Source organism: Cnephaeus nilssonii, assembly GCF_951640355.1.
Source record: "Cnephaeus nilssonii genome assembly, chromosome: 22".
In the NCBI taxonomy this organism is placed as follows: Eukaryota; Metazoa; Chordata; class Mammalia; order Chiroptera; family Vespertilionidae; genus Cnephaeus; species Cnephaeus nilssonii.
This window is the reverse complement of record NC_137093.1, coordinates 5,193,073-5,217,516: the sequence shown is the minus strand read 5'-3', so window position 1 is coordinate 5,217,516 and position 24,444 is coordinate 5,193,073. Positions and strand designations below refer to the sequence as shown.

Genomic DNA, 24,444 nt, shown 5'->3' with positions numbered 1-24,444 from the left:
GGGAGGGCAGTTGGGGGCAAGCAGGCCTGCAGGGGAGGGAACTTGTGGGGGGACCAAGCCTGCAGGAGAGGACAGTTGGGGGGGACAAGGCCTGCAGGGGAGAAAAGTTGGGGGTGACCAGGCCTGCAGGGGAGGGCAGTTGGGGGCAACCAGGCCTGCAGGGGAGGACAGTTAGGGGAGACCAGGCTGGCAGGGGAGGACAGTTAGGGGTGACCAGGCTGGCAAGGGAGGGCAGTTGGGGGCAATCAGGCCGGCAGGGGAGCAGTTAGGTGTCGATCAGGCTGGCAGGGGAGTGGTTTGGGGGTGATCAGGCTGGAAGGCAGAAGTGGTTAGGGGCAATCAGGCAGGCAGGTAGGCAAGTGGTTGGGAGCCAGCAGTTCTGGATTGTGAGAAGGATGTCCGACTGCCCGCTTAAACGGGCAGTCGGACATCCCATCGGTGTCCCAGATTGGAGAGGGTGCAGGTTGGGCTGAGGGACACCCCCCCCTCCGTGCACGAATTTTGTGCACTGGGCCTCTAGTCATGAAATAACAAAGAGTTATACAAAATACAAAATTCAGATGACTGTACGTGGGTATGAAAGCGTGTCTATGAGGTATATATGAAATTTCTCTGATCTTCACTTTTGTTATCTATAACACTGAAGTATCTATTCTAAATCTCTTTCAAGGATCTTAGATAAAAGTCTCTAAAACACTGGTATACCACTTTGTAAATATAACATTAAGTCCATAAAGCCTTCTAGAAATCAAGTGCCAGAAAACGACAGTTGTACGTCCAAACCAAAAGTTGGACCTCAGGGGCCCAGACAGGGAGATGCTAAGAAATCACTGACGGCTGTGATGCCCCAGTACCTACGACACCCATCCACACGACTGCCAACCAAGGATGTCCCATGGTGACACATACCTGTGGGGCTTCACTGGAATGAGTAAATACCTGTTTATGTAATATGCTGACCATAGGTTGCATTTGAATTTTTGTTAACCATGCCATCTAAAAGAAGGAAATGAGGATGTTTTCCTAAAGGGCAGAAGGGATGGACACTGACCTTGTCGGAGAGGCTCTCAGCTTTCAGCTTCTGCTCTTTGAGAGCCTGCTGTAGAGCGAGAATCTCGGCCTTGTGCTCCTTCACGGCCAGCTCGACCACTTGGCGCGACTCAGTGATCCGCTGATCAGCTCTCGCCCTGCCGGAGAAACACAGGCCCACTCTCAGAAGCGCTGTCGTCATCAGTCTGGAGAAAGGAGGCTGGCCCATCTTTCGTCCTGATAAGCAACCCAACAGGCTGCAGGCTGGACAGATGCCCTACCCTGATCCAAACTATGCCTTGCTTCCTGACTTATTACAGAGTGGAGGTTTGACCCACTTTAGGCCTTGGGTAAAAATACTCTCAAAGAGTAGAGTTCCTGTTAGGAGTCGCCTGGAAAGGCTGAACGGAAAGGGCATGCTTCCCAATGCAACTGGGCTGATGGGAGCGTCAACACTGCCACACCCTCCAGTGGGAGAAGAAATGGAATGAGGTCCCGCTGAAGGACCACCGGGTGCAGAGGATCATGGGAGACCTCATGTAAGCAAACATTTCCTCTCCTTGATGTATATGCAAGATGCTGAGTGTTCTGTGTGCTCATCGAAAACTGAAACTTGAATCTGGTGAATGTGTCTGTAAATAAGGTTAGAGAAAAGAAAAACTAGAAACAAACTGGAAAAGTCACTTCCCTTCCCATGGAGGTCTTAGGTTTTGCCTCTTCCACATCTGGGCGTATAGCAAGCTCCTCCACGGGAATGCTCCCCTTCCCTGCTCCACGAACCCAAACCTGCCTCAACCTTCAAGGATAAACTCACGGCCGTGTCCTCCAGAAAATCTCTCCCAACTTCTGCTCTCAGAAGTAACCTCTCCTTGCTCTGTATCCAAAGCACAAATGTATTTTTCCTGACATACCCCACTCTCTATTTTTGGTGATAAACATTTGAATGCATAGGTTATCTCCTCCATTAGACTCTTAGCCTCTTGAAGACAAAAATTAAGAATTAGACTTTGCTCATCTCAGTATCCCACATAACACCAAATTGGGGGGAGGGTTATACTTGCCCCCTGAAAATATAGGTGAAATATCTACCTAAGCACATTCCATAATTACACCTCCCATGTGTGGCTGTGTGTTTCCTAATGCTGAAGCCAGCCTCCAACCTCCAAAATTGTTTCTGAAGAACTCTAGAAACAGCTAGGGTGGGAGCTGGACTTGAGGGCAGGGGGAGATGTCTGTGTGAATGCAACCAGAATATACCCTGAGGAGTTGGGGGCCAAAGAGTTTGGAGGGAAGCAAACCAGCAGCCCTTCACAATCAGCAAATACCCTGAGTGGGAAGATGTGCAAAAAAGGGAATATTTCTCTTGAAATTTAATCTTTAGCCTCTAACCTTTTCTAGTTTAACTTAGCATAGACTATATGTAACATCAACACATTTAGTTGAGTCTCTTATGGTCAAGTAAACATAAAAAATACCAAAATGAGTCCAACAAAATGACAGATGTTTCTATGTACAGCTGTCTTGCTTAAGGAGCATCACAGGAAGGCAAGTGTTGGAGGAAGGTGATGTTAGGGAGGTTATGAAGGATAAATACGATTTAGCTGTGCAGACAGGAAGTCATGGGGCTAGCTCTAGCCCATACGGTACCCTGGTGCAAACTGGAAAAAGACACCTATTTCCATCTGTGGGCAAACTGCTGTAATATAGCAATTTGGTTAGAGCAAAACTTTCCTGCCGTGAGTGGTGAGACTGTCCTAATAAATCTGCCAATCGGTGATGTCTTCGATGTGAACGGCACGCCTCGAGCTATGCAGTTCACAGCCTGCATGCGTGGCCTGGCAGGGGATTCTGTGCCGGGGGGACAAAGGTGAGAAAGCAGAGGAAGAAGACTGCCTGGACTTACTACTTTTTTCCTCTGAAGAAAGAAAAAGAAAATTAAATTATCCTTGTAAAGCAGTTGTTCTCAACTGGGGGTGATTTTTGCACCCTCAGGGGTCACTGGACAATGTCTGGAGACATGTTTGGTTGTCACAACTTGAGGAGGGACATCAAGTGGGCACAGACAAGAGAGGATGCTCAACATCAGACTGCACACAGCAGCTTCCATGACAAAGGGTTATCCAGCCCACATTGAGAATAGGGCCAAGGCTGAGAAACCCCCGGGTAGGTAGAGGGAGACTAGCATTACTCACAACCAGGATTAAAATGGTGATGGCTGGCATGGCTCAGTGGTTGAGCATCGACCTATGAACCAGGAGGTCCAGGGCACATGCCTAGGTTGCGGGCACCTTATCATCAATTGATGTTTCTCTGTTTCTCTCTCTCTCTCTCTCAAATCAATAAAAATATATATATTTTTTAAATGGTGATGGTCTTGCTACAAGGCCACCATGGTAGGAAACCTGAGGAAAGAGTTTTTGCAAAGAAAGCACTGAGACATTTGTCCTGCTCTGACTCCCGCGTCCTCCACGGGGTATACGGACACCAACTAATGCCAAGAATCCAGGTGACACTGACCATAGTCACAACTAGGGTGACCAGCCATCCTGGTCTGCCCAAGCATCTCACAGTTTCAGCGCTGAAAGTCTTTGTCCCAGAAACTCCTCAGTCCTGGGAAAGCTGGGACAACTGGTCACCCTGTTCACCACTCTCAGGCGGTCCTGCTGTGGTCACCTGTCATCGGCTCTCTACAAACAGAAACTCTCACCTGCTCTGTTTCTCAGTGTCCAGCATCCTCTGCAACTCTCGGACCCGACACTCAAACTGGGACTTCTCGTCACCGAGGACGCTCCTCCACGCCTCCCACTGCCGCTCCTTTTCCAGCAGCTCGTCGTTCAGGGCCTCCAGGTCCATGACCTGCTCTTCCAGCATCGTGCAGGTGGTCTTCAGAGCCTCCATCGTCTGCAAATCAGTACCAAGGGAGAGTTTCCTGGATGTTACTTTTGTTGGATCAGTTTCAGAAAAGCACACATTTCTCACTACAGCCTGAAACCCAGTCTATCTGTTTCATCTACCGATCGAGGGGACTGGACGAGAATCGACGAAGGGCCATTTCTGCCACCACCTTCTCGGCAGAAACCAAAGCAAGGCCGGGGAAGAGACTGCAAAGGGCTCACATTAGCCTCCCCGAGAAGTGTTTTTGTTTTTTTTAATTTTTATCTTTTTTTCCTATTGATTGATTTTAGAGTGAGAGAAAGGGAAAAGAGAGAGAGAGAGAGAGAGAGAGAGAGAGAGAGAGAGAGAGAGGCATCAATTTGTTGTTCCACTTATATATGCATTCATTGGTTGATTCTTGTATGTGCCCTGACCAAGGATCGAACCCGTAACCTCAGGACGATGCTCTAACCAATTGAACTACCTGGCCAGGGCTTGTTTTAATTTTAAAAAATCAAACCGAAGAAGAACTACACACTTTTAGAAGCCATTTTTAAAACCCTCAAGCCTTCAAAACACAGACATGGTTATAATAAGAACCCATTCCGTGGCCCGGCTCAGCCCTGGAAGCGGGGGGAGATGCACCAGGCATCACGCTGACCTGAAGGGGACCAGGGATTGCTGACACTGTTATTGTCCTTACTTGCTTCTGGCTGGTGAGTTGCATCTCTCTCTCCGAGATCTCGCGGCGGAGATGATCCACCTCACTACGCAGCTGAACTATCTCATCATTGGCGCCGGAAGCCTCATCGAGTTGTTTGGACAAGTAGAAGTTTTGGTTGTTGAGCTCAGCGTTGTCCTCTGTCAACTGGTTTAGCTGCTCCTCCAGGTCTGTGATTACCTAAAAGATAAAAGCAATCGGTTACACACCACACAAGTAGATTTTAAATGAGAAACTGCTTCTAGAGCCGTGGGTTTCTGAAGTGGGGACACTAGCGATCAATGAACAGCTCCTGAGTTTGTCTCTCCAACTCCCAGAGTGGGCCCCAAGCTCCTGCGCCCGCCTACTGGGCACTAAGGCACTCGCTGTGCTAGAAAGAAGAAAGTCCATCTCGGGGTTCATCTGGAAAACGTGGCAAAAGCAAATCCACCAAAAGTGAAGGCCATTCAGAAGGGGCCCCTTTAAATGAGATAAAGTTCATGGACAAAAATATAATGTGGAAAATGCAAATTGAGGAAAGAGGCATGAAGACTGGTCTCACAACCAGCAAATTAAGCTAAAATGCCCACAACACCTTCTATAGAAACTATAGTTATACCTGGAGATAGTCTTAGAAAGCAAAATAAAGTTCTTATCGAGGAAGACTGAGTGAAGGACACTAGAGTTATTTTAATAATATCTCAGGCAACATATTTAATTACATGCAACAAAGGAAAAAAATATCTTCAGGGAAGCTCTGAGTAATCCTAAAAATACAGTATTGTACTATGTATGGCATCACTTTAATGGTTTTTATTATACAGTTCACTATCGGAAAAATGGGATGGCGTGTATATGAAATTGTCATTTTATGAAAAGAGATTTAATCGGGTTTGGCTAAATTATTTCCCCGCTCAATGGCAGAATGACTTCAACTTCACTGCTTTTAGCTTTCCTATTCTTTGCTGAGGCTCAGTATCGGCACTTGCAGACCGCTTTAACACACAATACTTGAGAACTTTAAGGCCAATTTTCTTATAATAGTTGGAATGAGGTGCACAGGCAGCAAATTAAATTTTATGTAACAAAAAGATGTAAATTAAAAGGAAATGCCTTTAAGCCTATGCTTATTAATTGTTTCCAATTTTCAAACCAAGAGTAGAGTTACTTTATGAAATGTTAACACTGTTTCCATGACTAATTCCCTATTTTAACCACCTCTGATTAGCGTTTAAAAAATATCTTCCCGGGCACATGGAAATAAAGAGCATCAATAAGTACATTTGTTCAATGCGGCTCAGAAAGCACAGCTTTTCATTTTGTTAACCGAGCTGATGGATTTTTAATGTAGTAAGTGGTCTAGAAATTTTAATTTTAATATCAGAAGCCACATTAATTCCTAACGTACTGGTTTGAAGTACACTGTCAGCTACAAAAGGGGGAATAAAGGTTATCTGGTCGGGTTCTTAGCTGAGACTCCTTCTTCATGGGAGGGTGGGGATAGGAAAACACTGCATGCTTGCCATTCCTAGCAGGCAGCTATGCCTCATAGGGATCCCTGTATCACCCTCTCTGTGACATGGTTAAAGCTCCTCAAACCATCTATACAAATAGACAAATATGTAAACTGACCATACCTCCGTGATGCCCACAGCCAATCAAGAGTGAGTATGCAAATTAACCCAACAAAGATGGCGGGCCTGTGGGCAGCGTGCACGTGTGCAGGCGCCGAGCGGCCAGGGGGAGGGCGGGATGTCCCCCGGCTGCTCAGGGTCTACGCAAGCAGGCGCTGAGTGGCCGGGGGCGGCGTGGGACGCCCACCTGCCCTCCGCATAGTCGGGGTGACATGGCAGGCGTCCCCGGGACCCCGCCTGCTTTGAGCCTGTGGCCAGCGCGCGCACACACCGGCACTGAGCGGCCGGGGTCCTGGGAACACCACTGGAGTGTCCGATCCTGTCAGCCCGGGCTGCGGGTGGCTGGAATTCGCAGTCCTTTTGGTTTGTGCAGCCCCTGGACCCGAAGCGAAAACCAAGAACACGGGGAGCACCAGGAATTCTGGGAATCATAGTTCTGGTGGCAGCCCCTGGACCGGAAGCAGAAGCCCAGAGCGCGGGGAGCACCAGGAATGCTGGGAATCATAGTTCTGATGGCAGACGCATTGCGGGATGTCCTAGACACTAGAGCAAAGTGAGCCTGAAGCAAGTTACTGTTGCGGGTGGGGGATGGAGGGAAAGCAAAGGTGAGAGACATAAGTGAAGTCAGAGTGTCGAGGAAAAATTAAAGGGAAGATATCCTGCAACTTCTAGGAAATCTCCACCAATGGAGCAAAGAAAAAAAATAGACCTCTATTATTCTGTGAGCACCAAACCAAACTGGGTTGGGGTCTCAGACAATTCACTCATATGATTGCAAAGACAGACAGAAACTCCAGGATTGAAGAGGGCTCCCCTGAGGGCTCCCAGATTGGAGAGGGTGCAGATCGGGCTGAGGGACACCCTCCCCCTCCCCACCCCACCCCCATGCATGAATCTTCGTGCACTGGGCTCCTAGTAGATAAATGAATAAACAATGCTTAATAGTTCAACTGGTCTCTTTCCAATAGGTAGCAAACCCCACTCCTTAAGATCATTTTCATAACAGACTGAAAATATCCCCATCTATAATAATAAAAGGGTAATATGCTAATTAGACCAGATGTCATTCTGGACGTCCTTCCTGACTAAGCCAGGGCCAGAGGGAAGCCAGCCTGGGTCCCGGGTGCCTGCGGGCGGCCGGAAGAGGGAAGTATCCTGGGTCCCGGGTGCCTGCTGGTAGCCGGAGGAGGGAAGCCTGGGTCCTGGGTGCCAGAGGGAAGCCGGTGCTGGCAGCTGGGGGAAGGAAGGCCTCCTCTTGCATGAATTTTTGTGCATTGGGCCTATAGTCTATATATATAAAAGGTTAATATTCAAAGTGTCCCCTTGGGAGTTCAACCAGGAGACTGGGAGTTTGATTGCTCGCTATGACTTGTGCTGACCACCAGGGGGTGGTGCGGAAAGTGGGGGGCAACCAGTGGCAGCGGTGGGGTCATTGAGGAAGCGAGGGAAGGAGGAGGCAGGGAGGTAGGGAACCTGATCAGTCCTGATCGCCGGGCAGGCCTAGGGACCCTACCCGTACACGAGTTTCGCGCACTGTGCACTAGGCCAGTTTAACTATATGATGCTTCCTTCCACCTCTTTCCCAAAGGAAAACAGAATTGAGGCAAACTGGCCCAGAAGCTAAGCATTAAAATGAATTCAGGAACCCGAAATAAGCAACATTGGACTTTATGGGCTGGTTTCTCCATCTGTGACATGGAGATAAATACTATCTTCACTACCCTTCTGCTTCTATTGTTTTAATGTTTTGAATTTCCTTGCCTACTATTCCACCTTAATGTACCATATAAAAATACAAGGGATAGCCCTAGCTGGTTTGGCTCAGTGGATAGAGCGTCGGCCTGTGGACTGAAAGGTCCAGGTTCAATTCCAGTCAAGGGCACATGCCAGGGTTGCGGGCTTGGTCCCCAGTAGGGGACATGCAGGGGGCATGCAGGAGGCAGCCGATCAATGATTATCTCTCATCATTGATGTTTCTAGCTCTCTCTCCCTCTCCTTTCCTCTCTGAAACCAATAAAAATATTTCCTTAAAAAAAAAAATACAAGGGATAAAAATTAACGACCAAGATGATGCTTCATTGTAAAGATTGTAATAGTGCATCTTGGGGAGCAGGAACTACAGAAAATTTGTTCATGTAAGAATATACACAAAACAGTTTCCTTGCCATCTGAAGACATATTTAAGCCTTTGGATACCCACTTCATTTGAAATTTATGAAAAGAAAATGCAATCTGCTATGAATCAATTTCTGCCACCTCTTCTCTTTCTCCCAAAATTAAATTACAAGTTGCTTAAGAAGAAAAACTGGAAAAATGTCAATGACGTGCCAAGATTGTTACTCTCACTTCAACTGAAACGGGCCACTGGAGGAAGCGTCCTTCTATTTCCCTGTTGTCCTTTGTTGTTTTGTTTGTTTGTTTTTGGGGGAGGGGTCATGTCTTTGATTCCTATTTACACAGTTTATGATTGCTGGTTCTAGATCCTGTCACTGCCTCTATGTTGCCAATGGATAAGTAGTGGAGGTTGTGTTTGTGTGAAGCACCCAAGCACTCATTCAAGCATTTTAACTCATTCAGACTTTTTACATATTCTTTCTACCCAAGCTAGAACATGTGTAGCTTGTGACTCTGTTTCCAGTTGCTGGAGTTGTGGTATTAAGTGTTACACACACACACACACACACACACACACACACACACACACACTTGAGTTTGCAGATATTGAACTGACTTGAGACAAAGCAGTAAATTAATGGTCTCCATGGTTTTAAAAAAAAAAGTATAATAATAGACTTTTATAATAATAGGTGATTTTGAACCAGGTAATACACAAGGAGAATTATTGGGTCTACTTTGTGGCCTTTGGTTATTCTTTCCACACCAAAGGCAAATGATCTGTTTACTATATTAGAGTCTGTTAATCTTTCATCTCCAAAGACAGAAGATAAAAAAGATAAACTAAAAGCCTGATTCCATCTTAATGGCAAAAAAGACGAGGGAGACAGGGGCTACCATAGCTTTCTTGTCTACTGTTCTTGCAGATAAGATATCTTGGTGCAGCTCTAAGAGAAAACAGGATATAAAAAATGCTGTTTGGAAAAAAAAAAAAATCTCTATTTGGGATTATCTGTTGCTTTTCAAGGCTTTCATGCAAAACTCTTGGTTCTAAGAAACAGATGGTAACAGAGATCTCCCACCTAGCGAGGGGCCCCAAGGGGAACGTTACCCAGTAAATGTCCGTAGCATGTGAGAGGTGAAGACACCAGTAAGGTAGTGAGCACCAGGCTACAAAGATACAGGCCTGAAGTCCTATTTTAATGCCTGTTTTTCTCTTGAAGGCAGCTATTTGCATATTATTTATTTTTAATCTTATAGCTGACAGATTGATTCATAATTAAAACTGTGTCGTATGTTTGCCCACCAACTCCCCTACAAAACAGACTTAGGTAGGATTCAAAGATCTATATTTTGAATCAAATCCTTTTTTTAAATCTCTTCGAAATATAGAAGTGGTCAGAGCTTGAAAATCTTACTGTTCATGGGCTTTTTAAAAGCTGCTAACTGGGAGCTTCTATCAATTGATTTAGGAATTCCCAACAGTAATAAAGACACTTCTAGTGGACGATCTCGAACCGCACCAACGAGAAAGGAACATTTACTGAGGTACCTTGAAAGCAGCCTTTGAACTTGCGAAAGAATAACTGAGATTGACTATTGTTGCCAAATATTGTTCCATAAGGAGTGGCTTTCAAACTTTTCTAAGGAGCAGAACCCTTTTCTAAACAAAGGGTTTACTTTTATGTCAGAAGTCCAATATCCTATATAATAAAAGCCTAATATGCTAAGTGTCCAGTCATCTGGTCGTCCATTCAACCAATCAAAGTGTAATATGCTAATGATATGCTAAGGCCGCTCAATGATATGCTAAGATCGTTATGACGTGCACTGGCTCTCCGAGGCTCTGACCAGTAGGTTAGCTTGCTGCTGGGATCTGGCCATTCGGGACTGAGCGAGGCAGGCTGGACACACCCTGGATCCCTCCCATGGTCCCTCCCCAGCTGGCCAACCTCCTGCATCCCTCCCTGGCCCCGATGGTGCACTGGTGGGGTCCCACAGCCTGGCCTGCACCCTCTCACAATCTGGGACTTCTCGGGGGATGTTGGAGAGCCATTTATGGCCCGATCCCACAGGCCAGGCCGAGGAACCCCACTGGTGCATGAATTCATGCACCGGGCCTCTAGTAATAAAATAATGATAGTAACCAACAATTTAGCACTTTCTATGGACCAGGCCCTATGTAAACACTTGGGTGCATCATCTAATTAATTCTTGTAGGAACCTCATGGGTAGGTACTGTTACCAAATTCCTGATTCTATGACTCAGTGTTCCCTAAGTTTTACGGTTTCTGTAATTTGGATATATATTGGAACTAAGCAGCTATCTTTCTTCTCTCGCCCAGGCTCCAAAGAGCAGTTATTAAATAAATTATATCTTACAATCCATGATGTATTGGAATCAAGGAGAGTGTTAGCTCCATTTTATAGGTAAAGAAATAGAGACTTGGGAGATAACACCACATAGGCTCCCAAGAGGCCAATTCAGAACTGGAGCCTGGTCTGCCTAACACCGGAGAGCCGGTGTGGACCCTCAGCGGCCACTGCTGTGGGCGGGGCCCCTCCTTCCACCTGTGAGGCCCCCAGAGCTTCTCTACGGAATGCCGGGGGTAAGGAAAGGAAGGATTACAGGTCAGTGTTGCAGAAAAAAAGCAAATCTGAGGAATAAAGAGAGTCTGAAAGTTACATAAGTTAAGAAAGTAACCAAATTCATTCTACATATCGCCATATTCTATTAAATTTCCAATTTTAAAAATGTGGGGGAGAGTGGATGACAAAGGAGCACAAGGGAACGTCTGAGGATGATGGATATGTTCATGATTTTGAGTGTTGTGCTGGTTTCATAGGTGTACACACACTTGAAAATTCATCAGGGGATTGTGTGCCAGTTATATACACCTCAATAAAAGTATTAAAAATTTTATTTTAATTTTTATGCCAAAAGACTAAAAATGAAGAAAGGAAACCTGCAGATGAAGGATTTCTGATATATACACTGAAAATATATCCAAGTTTATTTTAGAAAAATATAGTAATCTAAAAATACCACAGCCATAAAAAGATCTATATTTTATTCGGTGATCATTTATGAGCATGTATGTAATATAAGCAAATAACTCTTGTGTAAATAAGAAACCAAGACAAAAAGAAACTAAAAAAGAGGACAGGCCCAGAATGCTTCTATTCTTCGAGGAAGGGAGGAAGAATGGAGGAAATCAACAGACATTTCTAAGGTGGGCCCACCCTGGTCCAGCCTTCAGCACCAGGAAATAACCAAAATCTATCTGCCAGGTGCCTACTGGAGTCAAACTAGTAGCACATCGTGTGACCTAGCTATTCCGCTCTTGGGTATGTGCTCATCAGAAATAAGTGCTTATAGCCACCAAAGGACATGTACAGGAATGTTCTCTAACAGCTTTACTCATAGCAAAAACAATACAAATATCCATCCGCAGGAGAATGGATAAACTAACTTCAGCTCTGGTCATATACTGGGAACACCACACTGTAATGAAAAATAACAGCTTTTTGACAGATACAACATGGATGAACCACAGAGACAACTTAAGTAAAAAAAAAAAAAATGCTAAACTCAAAAGACCTTCATTTAAATGGAGTTCAAGAAATAGGCAAAACTGATCTATGGTATCAGAGATCAGAATAGCGGTTACTCTTGGGGAAAAGGATGCTGATGAGAATATGAGGGAGCCTTCTGGGGGCTGAAAATGCTCTGTATCTTAATCTATGTTGTGGCTACGTAGATTGTCTATACATGTAAAACTTTTATACACTTTATATTCTTTACTGTATGCATTTTATACCTAAACTAAGGGGGAAAGAATCAGGGTTTAATGCCCCACTATTGGTAAGGAGGAAAGAAAGAGTTCATTACAAGAAAATAAAACACATATGAGGGCGAGGAGGGGGTGCGCATTCTGGAAATTCACAGATGCGAATAATGCAAATGGAGACAAGCTCATCTAGGACTGACTAGGAGGTAATAAAGCAATGAAAAGACCAAAAAGAAAGGCAGTGCAACCAAGGGTAAAGATAACATCCCTCTCTTCTAAAAGAGGCCTATTTCAGGCCTTCCTTTTCAGCAAAAATAGACTTTGCATTTCCATTGACCCGACCCTATTACATAATCTATGAATGATGCTTATCTGTGCATAGGATTTATTTTTCTCAATATAAATAACATCTTCCAAAGAGTCCTAGATTTTAAATTTTCATGGAAGGAAGCCAGATTTTACCTATTAGGAAGTTAAAATTTCTAGATGTTTCCTCTGCAGAGGCAGCAGGTTACAGAAGACTTCGCACACATAACTGCCCCTACACAATCTCCGGCCTGCGCTAGCCTGGGAAGCTTCCACACTGGAGAAGGAGGGGCAGCTGCTTGGGACTTTTGTTGCAGCTACTGAAACCTATTAGTGGTTGTGCAGTGAGAATCATTTGGACCACTCCAGCTATCCTCCCTCCAGCATGAAGAATGGTTTTAAATGTTTAAAAACAGGCAGACACCCGAGAAACTGAAATTATCTGGGGCTCAGAAATGCCAAATTGGTTTGACAGCATTAACTGCGTCAAGCTGAGAGTTTGTATCAAAAATTAGTCACTGGTATCACAAAGAGATGCTCTCTTTTTCTTCTTGGATTTAATGTTACACTATTTTAATCATCTTTGGTTAATACTCACAGTACAGCTGTTACGAAGGGCATCAAATTTGCGCTGGATTTCATCTCTATGTGCCTAAAAGGTAAGAAGTTGATTATAAATTTTCCATAGGGAGGAATACAATTGTACACACTACGGGTCAAATAAAGAGAACAGCATTTGCCTAGAAAGCCAAGAATGCTGATGCAGCAGCCTCGGCATCTGTTTTTCAAAGGATTAATTAAGTCACCCCCAACATCAGAAACAAAAGTTACAGGAACACATGATGCTGCGTTAATAACAATTAACTGTTTTTTAAATTTTAATTTATTTTTCAATTACAGTTGACATACAACAATGAACTACTTAGACCACACATGCCTACCCTTTACAAATATATTTGAACATTCACATTAATGCCTAGGGATGAGTGGACAAAAAAACCTAATAAAGGATGAAGTCTTTACTCTCCTTCATTTGTCTTGTTCCCCGACCTTAACCTTTCCCTCTTCTCGCTACTTGACCCTCCCCAACCAAGCCTATTCCCAAGAAAGACAAAAACACAGACACACATACAGGACAATAGCCACGACAAAGTAGGAACTTTTTTTTTTTTTAATCAAAAGCTGCTGAGATTCAGAAACCCCACAGTGATCTTGAAATAAATAGAGAGGCAGAACTGCTTCGTTCAGTTGACAAGGATTTTTTGAGTGCATACTACATGCCAGACACTGTGATAATAGAGAGCATGTAGGGCCGACAACTTCATTCTGGTGAGGGGAGCTAGAACATAAGTAAGTGCATGACTATAAAGCATGGCAAATGCTATAAAGGAAACAGAAAAAAGGGAACAAGGGGGTTAGGAAGAAACTCACTTAGATGGGTGGTCACAGAGGCTTCCCTGAAGAGGTGACATTTAAACCGAAACCTGCAGGGTGAGGAGGAGCCAGCCATGCAAATAACAGGAAAAGGCAAAGGAACAGCATGTGCCAAAACCCTGAGGCAGGAAGGGGTTTAGTGCAATTGATGAACAAAAAAAGACCCGAGTGGCTACAGCAGTGTTTTTTCAACTTCAAGCTGTGCCCCAATGGTGAGCATAAGTGGGATTTTCTGGTTTGTTTTATCCAATGAAATGGAACAAACAGGACAGAATATAAAACACATCACATGGTACCTTTTCTACAACAGTAAGTCCTGTTGTAGAAAATTTGTCTGAGATAGCATAATTCATCCAATTTAAGTTGCTATCAAGTTGTAAGACTATCACAATTTTATGTAATATTAAAAAAGAAAAAGTGCTATCAACTAAACCATGACATGTTTATGTATAAACTAGAGGCCCAGTGCACAAAATTCGTGCACTTGGGGAAGGGGGGGAGGGGGGGAGAGTCCCTCAGCCCGGCCTGCGCCCTCTCGCAGTCCGGGAGCCCTCGAGGGATGTCCAACTGACGGCTTAGGCCCACTCCCCATGGGAGCGCACTGGCTCAGGGCCTCTGGCTGAGTTGACGCTCCCCCTGTAGGAGTGCACTGACCACCAGGGGGAAGCTCCTGCATTTGGCATCTGGTAGTCAGTGCACTTGTTCCACCGTTCAGTTGATTTGCATATTAGCCTTTTATTGTATAGGATGACTATATAATTATATATAGGCTATTATTATAAGATGGATCCCGATTTTCAGTACCTTAAATTCAGTGAAATACACTACTACAATACAAGGTAAAATGTATTCTTCGGTGAGTTGTCGCCAAATTATTTTTGAAAACCACCTGGCTCAAGCACAGACAAGGAAAATGTGGCTCAAGATGATGCTAGAGAGGCAGGCAGGGACCAAGAATTTGAAGGCCCAGAAAAGTGTTTGGATTTCATTCAAATTGCAATTAATTGAAAGCCAATGGTGTTTTAAGAAGCAGACTTACATGATATGATTGTCATTGTGTGGATGCCACAGGAAGAATAGATCAAAATAGGACAAAGGTAGAAAGAAGCAGGGAAACCACTGTCATTCAAGGAAGAGAGGATGGTGGCAAGGACAAAGAAAAGTGAATGGACTGCGATCTCTTTTGGAAGCACATGCAATAAGACCTGCTGATGAACATGGGGGCCAAGGGAAAAGAAGAGTCAAATCCTTACAGCCTTTGGATTTGAGAGCTAATATGGATTATGGCATTGTCTGCTTTGCTCAGAGAGCCCAAAGGCAAAAGTAGTCCTCTTAAATTAAAAAAAGAAAGAAAAAAAAGAAAGGAATTAGCGCTGGCCGGTTTCTCAGTATTTAGAGCATCGGCCCACGGACTGGAGGGTCGTGGGTTCAAATCCCAGTCAAGGCATGTACCTAGGTTCAGGTTTGATCCATGGCAGGTGCAGGAGGCAACCAATAGATGTGTAAGAACACTATTTATCCGAAGTAGGAATGTAGCTATCTACACTGCTGTTGAAATCTCATCTGTGAGCAAGCAGAGTGTCTGGCCCCAAAGACCATCCAACCCCCTTGAGTGCATTTCATGATCACCGAGGACTCTTCCTAAAAGAAGAGTAAGGCGCCGAAACCAGTTTGGCTCAGTGGATAGAGCGTCGGCCTGTGGACTGAAAGGTCCCAGGATCGATTCCGGTCAAGGGCATGTACATTGGTTGCGGGTACATCCCCGGTAGGGGGTGTGCAGGAGGCAGCTGGTCGATGTTTCTCTCTCATCGATGTTTCTAGCTCTCTATCCCTCTCCCTTCCTCTCTGTAAAAAATCAATAAAAATCTTTAAAAGAGCAACATGCTAATTGACGGTACCTTCGCGACGCCCACCAGCCAATAAGGAGTATGCAAATTAACCCAACAAAGATGGTGGGTTAATTTGCATATGCAGGGGCTGAGCAGCCGGGGGCAGGTGGGACGCTTGCATCGTCGCCATGGTGACGACACAGGCGTTCTGCACCACCCCAGCCGCTCCGGGCCTCTGGGCAGCGTGGGAAGGTGGAAAGGCAGTTCCGGGTTGGAGCAGAAAGGCAGCTCTGGCCCGGAGCGAAGGTGGTGCCAACAGCCAGGGGAAGGAAGGCCCATTCTTGCACGAATCTTCGTGCATCGGGCCTCTAGTAGATTAATAAACTCTAGAGCAGAAGTGAGCAAATTTTTTTCTTTAAAGGACCAGACAGTAAATGTTTTTGGCTTCAAGGGCCATTCAGTCACTGTCAAAAATACTCAACTCTGCCCTCATAACACAAGAGCAGCCATACTCAATATATAAAAAAATGGGCATGGCTATGTGTCAATAAAACTTTACTGACAGGAAACAGGAGGCAGACTGAACTTGACTCACTGGTTATAGCTTGCCTAACCCTGCTCTAAATGACTATTTGGTGTGAAATCTCTCAAAGACAGCAACAAGAAGCTGAGGGTAGAGTTAATTCCTTCAAAGCCTAAACAGTGATCCCTGGCCTAGACTTAGGGATAGACGATCTATTCCACCTTCTTATTAATAGCAAAATTTCTAATACCACACCATTAAAAACTTGTTTAACTGCCCCCACTTGCAGTCTGAAATGTCAATCACTAATACTGTTTCATTTTCTTTGAAATTTTCCATCATTGAGGCCTTTGGATCATTTTGACACATCAAATGGCAATCCTCTTTGAGGTTATAAGGTAATGAATTATCATCGCCATGGCTTTTGATTTATTATTGACTATGAACTATAAACCCAAAATGTAGAAACAATCCTGTTGTGACTGCTAGAAATACTATAAGAAATTTAATAATTATTGGGCTGATCTGTGTAAAAAAAAATGTCAAGAAACATGTTTTATGTTTTTTTGAAGTAAGTTATAAACCAACTATACAAAAAAGCAAAAGCGTGCATAATAGTATATATAAGGACAGTGAAATACATAAGACAAGGTAAAATGTATTTGGATTCTCTCAATAAAGTAACTGAGTGTTAATTAGACATTAGGTACTACAGGGAATAGGTATTCTTAAAAATTATTGAGGACCCCAAAAAGCTTTTGTTTATGTGGGTTACATCTATCTATATTTATCATGTTAGAAATTAAAACTGAGATCTTTTTCAAATATTTGTATTTCTTTTTAAATAACAATAACATTGCTTTTGTACCATCTGTGTGTTAACCCAATAAAAAATGTCAAATGACATCTTAGTATTACTATGAAAATAATCTGACCTTGGGGACCATCAGGCATCCACAGACCTACTTTGAAAACCACTGAGCTAGGGGTTAGGTGGCAATAAGGTAGAATGGACAGGCTGCAGCCTGCAGAACAGAGAGCCACTCTCTTTGGGGAGTACTTATGTCTTCATTAATTTTAAGGAAAGTTACAAGAAGAAGAAAGAAACGAGAATTATAACGAAGCCTTGATGAGAGAAAATATCCGCAGAGCTGAGCAAAGGAAACCAGTATTTAGATGTCTGACCACCTTCTGGGATCCATGGTCAGGATTCTAGAACACTCAGGCTTCCACACATCTACCCCTTTCTCTGTGAAGGCCGGCACCAAGCAAGACTGTCACCTCACATGCCCCAATTTCACATCTTGGCTATCACACTGATGGCTTACTAATTAAATACAGGGTTTGATATTTATTGGGGGTGGGGAAGAAAAAATGAGAGCGTGCATTGACTAACGATTTTAACTTATCACAGGACCACTTTGGGATTTCATAATCACAGAATGCTGGGAGCATTCCTCTCATTACTGTCTCTGGCTTTAGCCTCTTGGCCAAATCCATAAAAGCACAGGAGGGAAGGGACGCGAAACATGTTCGTGGGCCTTGCAAGTGTACGTAGGGCTCACACCATGCCTCTACCCCACGGCACCATTCAGGGTGACGCCGACATCGTGTCACACATCTGTGTGCTCTAAAGTGTACAGACTCTGATTCTCTTCCTTACAGGACAGGATGACATGGAGTCTTAAATTTCAAGTCCAGGCAAAAAATACTCTCTCCCACCAATAAGCACGGAAGCATCTTGAAAGTATGGATTTTTGCTTAAATTTGACTCTCCTGTTAGTCTCTACCTTGATTTAATCTCAACCAGTAAATTTCAATGAAAATGCAATTGACAGGATGGGTAAAGTGAGAGTGAGGAAAAAGAAAGCAGAAGACCAACACTGGCTTCCCAGTGGCCCCTGCCAAGCTCCTTCAATGCCGACCTTCAATTTAACGGCGATCCATCTAATTCGGTCCAGAAGCGGAGGCCAAATGGGGTAACTACTCCTTCCCAGGCGAGGAGATGGAGGCCTCTTTGAAATAAGCAATAATAGCCCATTTAACTATTCCCTTTTATTGATAAAACAGCCTGCTGTGAAGCTGACAAGCCTCCTGGGAGATCGTTTTAGATCTGGCTGATTTAATTTGATTGATGTTTACGCTGGGTCTGAACCTGGGCCTTGAACAATGAGAGAGAGGGCGTCAGAGTACAGCATTTTTGACCATTTTCTCTTTCTCTTGGAAAATACATTCTTCAGACCAAATTCAACAAAGCGATTCAGGCAACAACCACAGGTGGCCCATAACCAGGTTTATAGGACGTAATCAAAAGGAGGGGAGAGGAAAAACCCACAGCCTCAAAACTGAATGGAAGCAAACTGACATGGAGCTGGGGTTCCTGCGTGATGGGCTTACAAACAGCTGTCTGACCAAAGGCAGTTTTCTGCCAGAACTTTTAAGAAGCCCTGTTTTCCATGGCATCTTCATCTGCGAGACTGGTAGAGCCCTAGTTTCTAGACCTCAGGCAGCTGTTTTTCTTTTTTTCTAAGAAGATGCTCTGAGGCAGTGATCTCATCTGACTAAATTAAGTCGTGACTTGCTGCTGTGCTAGGCTCCCAGCAGCCATTAGACACAGCATATTCCAACCAGCAGCAAGCAGGATTTAAAGACTAATTTCCCCACAGATAAACAGCGGTGACACATGCTCTATTTTATACCCTCCTCCTTCCAAAGGGAAGAAGATGCATGGCCACCGCCCTCCCTCCCAATTCCCACGGAGCAGAAAAATAAATGTGTCTTCCTCCTCCAATGTAAAAGAATTTGAGGGATTACAGGCCAATCCCCTGGGGAGAAAAGGCTAAAGACACAGCCCTAGGCACACAGTGAGGACTCATGAAGTATGGATTAAATTACTGAGTTCTCTTCCTTTCAGAGCTTGGGTATTCACACAGGGGCAAAATATCAACACACAATGCATTAAATATAATTCTGTTAGATTTTTAAGTGTCTCCTTTAGCAGCCAAGAAGAGCTATCTGGCTGTCTTCCTCCCCATTCACCCAACTCCAGAAAGTGCACAAGCCTTCTTTGCATTCACTCTTACATATTCATTTCATGCTTACCTCCATTTTTCCCTTTTATAGTCTTATTTACTCTTTGCCTTTTCTTTCTTATTTATCCTGTTTCACTGTTTTGTACCTTTCTAAATTGCTTTCAGTACATTTTGAAACAAGGCAAAGTATAAAGAGATAGCATGACTACTTTTTTCCAAACAAATATTGGGGGCATGTGGCATCAACAGTGTTTAGTAAGTGTTCTCATAGAGACATGGAAATTCAGATTGTAGTCGGTATCTGAACTTGACAATCTAGGTATCACAAGTACCTTCTACATATGTTACTATGTTACCCCCAGAATCCTGAAGTCCCCATGTCCCAGACTGGTCCATAGGACCCTGGCACTGACAGATCATGTTCCCAATGGGTTGAGATAATGGGCTCTCCAAACCCAACAAAGGGAGAATAACCTCTAAGAATGAAACTATTTAAAAATATATACCAGATCATACCAGATGCATACATAAGACATAAAGCAGAATCTACAAATTAAAAAAAACAAAACATAAATAAGGTTAACTAAAACAAATATAGAAATATGGTACTGTTAAGATTATTATTTATTTAATGATTATTGAAAATCAAAGTAGAAGATCCAAGTAAAAAGACTTTGGCTAAAACTGAAATTCCAAATATAACTGAAATACAGATGAATACGCCTGAAATGAATATAATATTGAATGTCAACTGTAATTGAAAAAAATAAAAGAAAAAAATAAGGATGATTATTTTTTTTTTAAAGGGAAGATAAATAAAGGAAGACCTTTTCCAGATGCTAAGGAAAGCTCAGATATTACCAAATGACCTAAAACACTAATTCCAATGAAGGAGAACCCTATGTAAGCCAGTTTAATGCCCATTCAACATCTCAAGAGATGGCCGTTTTCTCTTTCGAAATGTCTAAGAGTGAGCAGACATCCTAGCACCACACTCATCCTCGCTGAGGCCGTCAGCGCCGCGGGGCCGCTCCCCAGGCCTACCGTGAGCGCCTGGATCTCCTCCTCTGCTTCTGCGGTCGTCTCCTCCAGCTCCGTCTTGGCCTGGCGGAGCTGGCTCTCCAGGGCCGCCCGGGCAGCCTGCAGGGCTGTCAGCTGGGCCTCGCGCTCCTGCAGGGAGAGCTGCAGCTCTGTGAGCTGGCGCTTTAGCTCCAGTTTCTGCTCCTCGTGCTCGAGGCTGACCTGAGACACAGAGAGAAATGCTCAGTTGACCTTACCTATAAAGGAAGCCAGGGTGTGACCTGCTGTTGTTCAATGTGTATCTTAAACTTGGTCAAGGAATCAAATTCTTCTGCACTCAACTGAGGGGGAAACTTAAATTAAACAGGTCTGACTTCTATGAGTCTTGAAAACCAACAGGAGTAAGAAAATGTGAGAGGATGTATACACAAACCATTCCTTATTTACAAATATTCAAATGCTTAGGAAGGTTTCCAAAGGAAAACTATGCAACAATCTCCTCCAGGGGACATTATAACAAGTGCTCTTATTAGAAAAGCATTTAAAAGCAAGCAGATAGAAGTATCATCATATTAGTAAGAGGAACACCTTCATAATTAGAATACAAATGGAACAACAGGCTGAATTCTGTGTATTTTAAATATTCTTGCTCTGATCTATTCCCATTAGGTAACCAGTATTAATGTCACATTATGAATATTCTTCCTTCTATCTGCCCATCTAACCATCTATCTACTCAACATTTCATTCATTCATATAAGAAAAATTTACTCAGTAACCTCGGTGTAAAAAGGAAAATGGAGATGAAAGACAGGATCTGCCTTCAACTTGAGAAGAAAAATGAAAACCAACCATTATCATATGTTGTGGTCATGTGCAAGGGTCAGGACATGCAGGGAAGTAATGGGAACACAGCGGAGGGCAGAGGTGGTAACTGCACTGTGTACTGAAGAATACAGGAAGCCAACAAGCAGCTCAGAAAAGAAAAAAAAGTCCAAGCAGGGGCAGCAAGGCACCCAGAGGCATGGAGAGGAGGAAGACTGTGGCACATCTATTGTCCTAACCAGCACCAACGAGGCCGTCCCGAGAACCAGACTCTGTCGGACACTGATTACCAAGTTAATGGCAGCCGCTCACTGCCCTCAGAGAGCTCACTCTCCAATGGGACTACCAAGAGGTACACAGGGTGATGAGTTACACACGGGAAGCTGTGGGGACACAAAGGAGACATCAGATCCAGCTCCAGAGGACAGGAGAAGGCTTCCCAGAAAAGATGACACTGGAGTCCCAAAGGCCATACGGGGGAAGAGAAGAAAGACTTAGGGAAGATTTAGCCTAGAGAACCAAGAGAGCTTAGTGGTTAGTTCGAGGTGGGGCAGGGAACAAAGGACAAAGGTGAGTCCAAGGTGAATCTGTGTTTCTGGGCAGGTGCATTACGCAGAGGGAAACCATTGGCTAGCACAAGGAACATGAGAGGAAGAGCCAGTCTGAGGAGAAAGATTCAGTCTTCGTCTATTGAACTTGAGCAACAGGGAGACAGCCAAGTGGAGATGTCTAATGTCTGCTGGGATGAGGGCTCAGCAACCGGAGAAAGGTCTGGGTTGGGAAGTCAGGGGCAGCTGAAGCCAAGGCTGTGATCTCTCTCTAGTGAGGATGAGAATGATGGTGCAACAACATGATAGCAGCAAATGTTGTTCTCACAGGAGCCAGGCACTGTTTTAACTCCTTTCATCTTCATAACAACCCAAAGAGGGAGACACTACTATGACCTCCGTTCTGCAGATTAGCAAACTTTGGCATTGAGATCAAGTAATTGGACAAATGTCACACAGCTAAACAAGGGCAGGGCTGGTTCGAACCCAGGAAGTGTAGCTCCACTACTTACTGGTGGCCTTATTAAAGGGCCAGCACTCTACTAGCAGGCCTGGAAATTCCCCTGCCACTTGGGAAAACCTTGAGAAACAGGTGACAGCGGAGCGAGCGGAGGTGGGTGAGCAGGATGCTGAACACTGACAGGAGAACCCAGGAGCCCTGCACAGTCAGGACTCCACACACTTTGCTAGAGAAGAGCTAACACTGCACACACTGGGCGAGCTGGGGGGGGGGGGGGGGGGGGGAGTGGCGGGGGAGGGCGCGCAGGCCCTTCAAGGGGAATCAAGCCGAGGCTGAGGCCTCTGCCCCCATCTCAATAGCAGCAGGCAGCAGGCAGCAGGGAGGGTGGACCTGCCTTGTTATATTTAAAGCTCCAGAACTCCCAGAGAGCCTCTCAGCAGCATTCTAAATTTCTACCACCATCCTTGGGGGACTAGCTGTATTAATTTAAGAACAAAGCAACACGCTTCCCAGAGGCATTTTAATTGCCCAGATGAGCTATACAGCCTCAGGGCAGAAGAGGTAAGAGAGACATTTGTGGAAAAGAAAGGCAGGCCATCCAGCCAATGTTCCCAAGCTCAAAGAAGTCTCTCTGAGTTATTTAGAGGGGAGTGGTGTTAAACTTACCGAGGAGTAAAAATATCACCTCCATGATAAAAGTTAAACCAACACCTAAGGCTTTTAGATGACCTAGAAAGATGGTTCTCAAATTCCAGAAACAAGAATTTCCTGGGGCAGCTGTTAAAAATGCAAACCTCTACTCTGCACCCCCTCCAACCCCAATTCCATTCCAACAGGTTGAGGAAGGAAGCGGCCCAGGAATCTGCATTTTGACATACCAGGTGGTCCTAATGGAGGGTCCACACCTTTACAACTCCTGTCCTTTGGAGAGCTGGCCTCATTTCAACACGCCAGTGCAAACTAAGACGTGCCTAAGCACAGGTACTCCCCAAAGTTTAGTCCGCAGACCTCTGCCAGCTTAGCAGGCTTTTCCTTGAGAGTCACCCTCTGTTCTTAGAAGAATTCCATCACAAATATTTGAGCGTGGTGTCTCCACTCCCAGCCCAATGTCCCACTTCCTGCAACCACTCTGCTGAACGGCAGCCCTGCCTCTGCAGGTGCCAGGTAACCCTGTCCACTAGGCTGACAGCCCCAAGATCAGGGCCTGGGTCTGTCTTGTCACAGCTTATATCAGGCTACTAACTGGCACACACAGGCATTTAATAAACACACCATAAGTGAGTACCTGAATGTAACGTCATCACTTCAATCAATCTCAACATGTTTACAACCGAGTATGTTATATTTTCCTTCTCAAAACCTGGCTGTCCTTCCCAGCTTCCTAAGAGAACCACCTTCCATCCAACAAACCTAACAGTTGGTTTAATTGCTACTGTCATTATGAGACTCTGCCACTGTCATTAAGCCATGCTAGATAGCCAATGCTGTGCTAAACTCTGTGCATGAGCTGGGTCATGTGACTCTGCTAAATCGAGATAAGGAGGAATCACTCTGCCTCCTTCTGAAGATGCACCAATTACATAAGCCCCATGTGACCCTGGGAGGGAGATCAATTTTCATGGCTGCTTTAAAGATGAAGAAACTGATGCACAGAGAGAAGGTAGCCTGCCCAAGGTTGGAAAACTCATCAGAAGTGGAGGTGGGACTCTAACCCAGACCCTGTGCCCTTCTCCAGGCACAATGCCTCTCATGTGAGCACTGACTTATGCCTGATCCCTGGCTGGTTTGGGGCCTGAGCCCTCCAACAAATCCTCTGGGGCGATCACCCTGTCTCACCTCCCTCAACCTTGTCTCCAGCTCCAGCAGACGATTCTTATCGCTGTGGTCTTGGTGGCTGATTTTTTCCAGCTGCTCCTCCAGCTTCCGGTTCTGGGCCTCCAGTTTCCCAGCCTGCGTCTCCAGGTAAAACTTCTGCTGCCTGAGTTCTGAAATCATCTCTTCCTGGGCCTTCCTGGTGGGGGTGGTTAGAGGAACCAAGCAAAAGCACAGTCTCGTCAGAGGTGAGCACGTCCTTGCAGAAGGACAGACAGAAACAGAGTGAATGATGTGTCTTCTACAGTAAGTGGACCACGGTCATTCCCAGGTTAGCTATGACCTGACCTGGACTCAGGGTCATTCCCAGGTTAGCTCTGTTCTAACCTGGCCGTGAGAGCATGATCCGAGCATGGGGACGAGTCCCCCACTTTGGGGATTAAGTGTGGTCAAGGCGAGTGCAAGAGATCTTTTTTTTTTTTTTTTTTTGACTCCGTATGTATAGGAGGGCA

At 44.7% G+C, this 24,444-nt stretch overlaps 1 protein-coding gene across 7 annotated transcripts in view; it reads right to left on the bottom strand.

Annotated features, from left to right (window-relative positions):
* Positions 1-24,444, bottom strand: part of CIT (citron rho-interacting serine/threonine kinase) — a 164,229-nt gene that overhangs the window by 33,750 nt on the left and 106,035 nt on the right. For all 7 annotated transcript variants that reach the window (XM_079763289.1, XM_079763293.1, XM_079763294.1 and 4 more), the window contains exons 22-27: positions 23,957-24,131; positions 20,312-20,509; positions 13,048-13,101; positions 4,607-4,804; positions 3,737-3,930; positions 1,052-1,187 (exon numbers count right to left, since the gene is read on the bottom strand). In XM_079763289.1, coding sequence (XP_079619415.1) covers positions 1,052-1,187; positions 3,737-3,930; positions 4,607-4,804; positions 13,048-13,101; positions 20,312-20,509; positions 23,957-24,131 — 955 coding nt within the window. The remainder of the gene's footprint in view (positions 1-1,051; positions 1,188-3,736; positions 3,931-4,606; positions 4,805-13,047; positions 13,102-20,311; positions 20,510-23,956; positions 24,132-24,444) is intronic.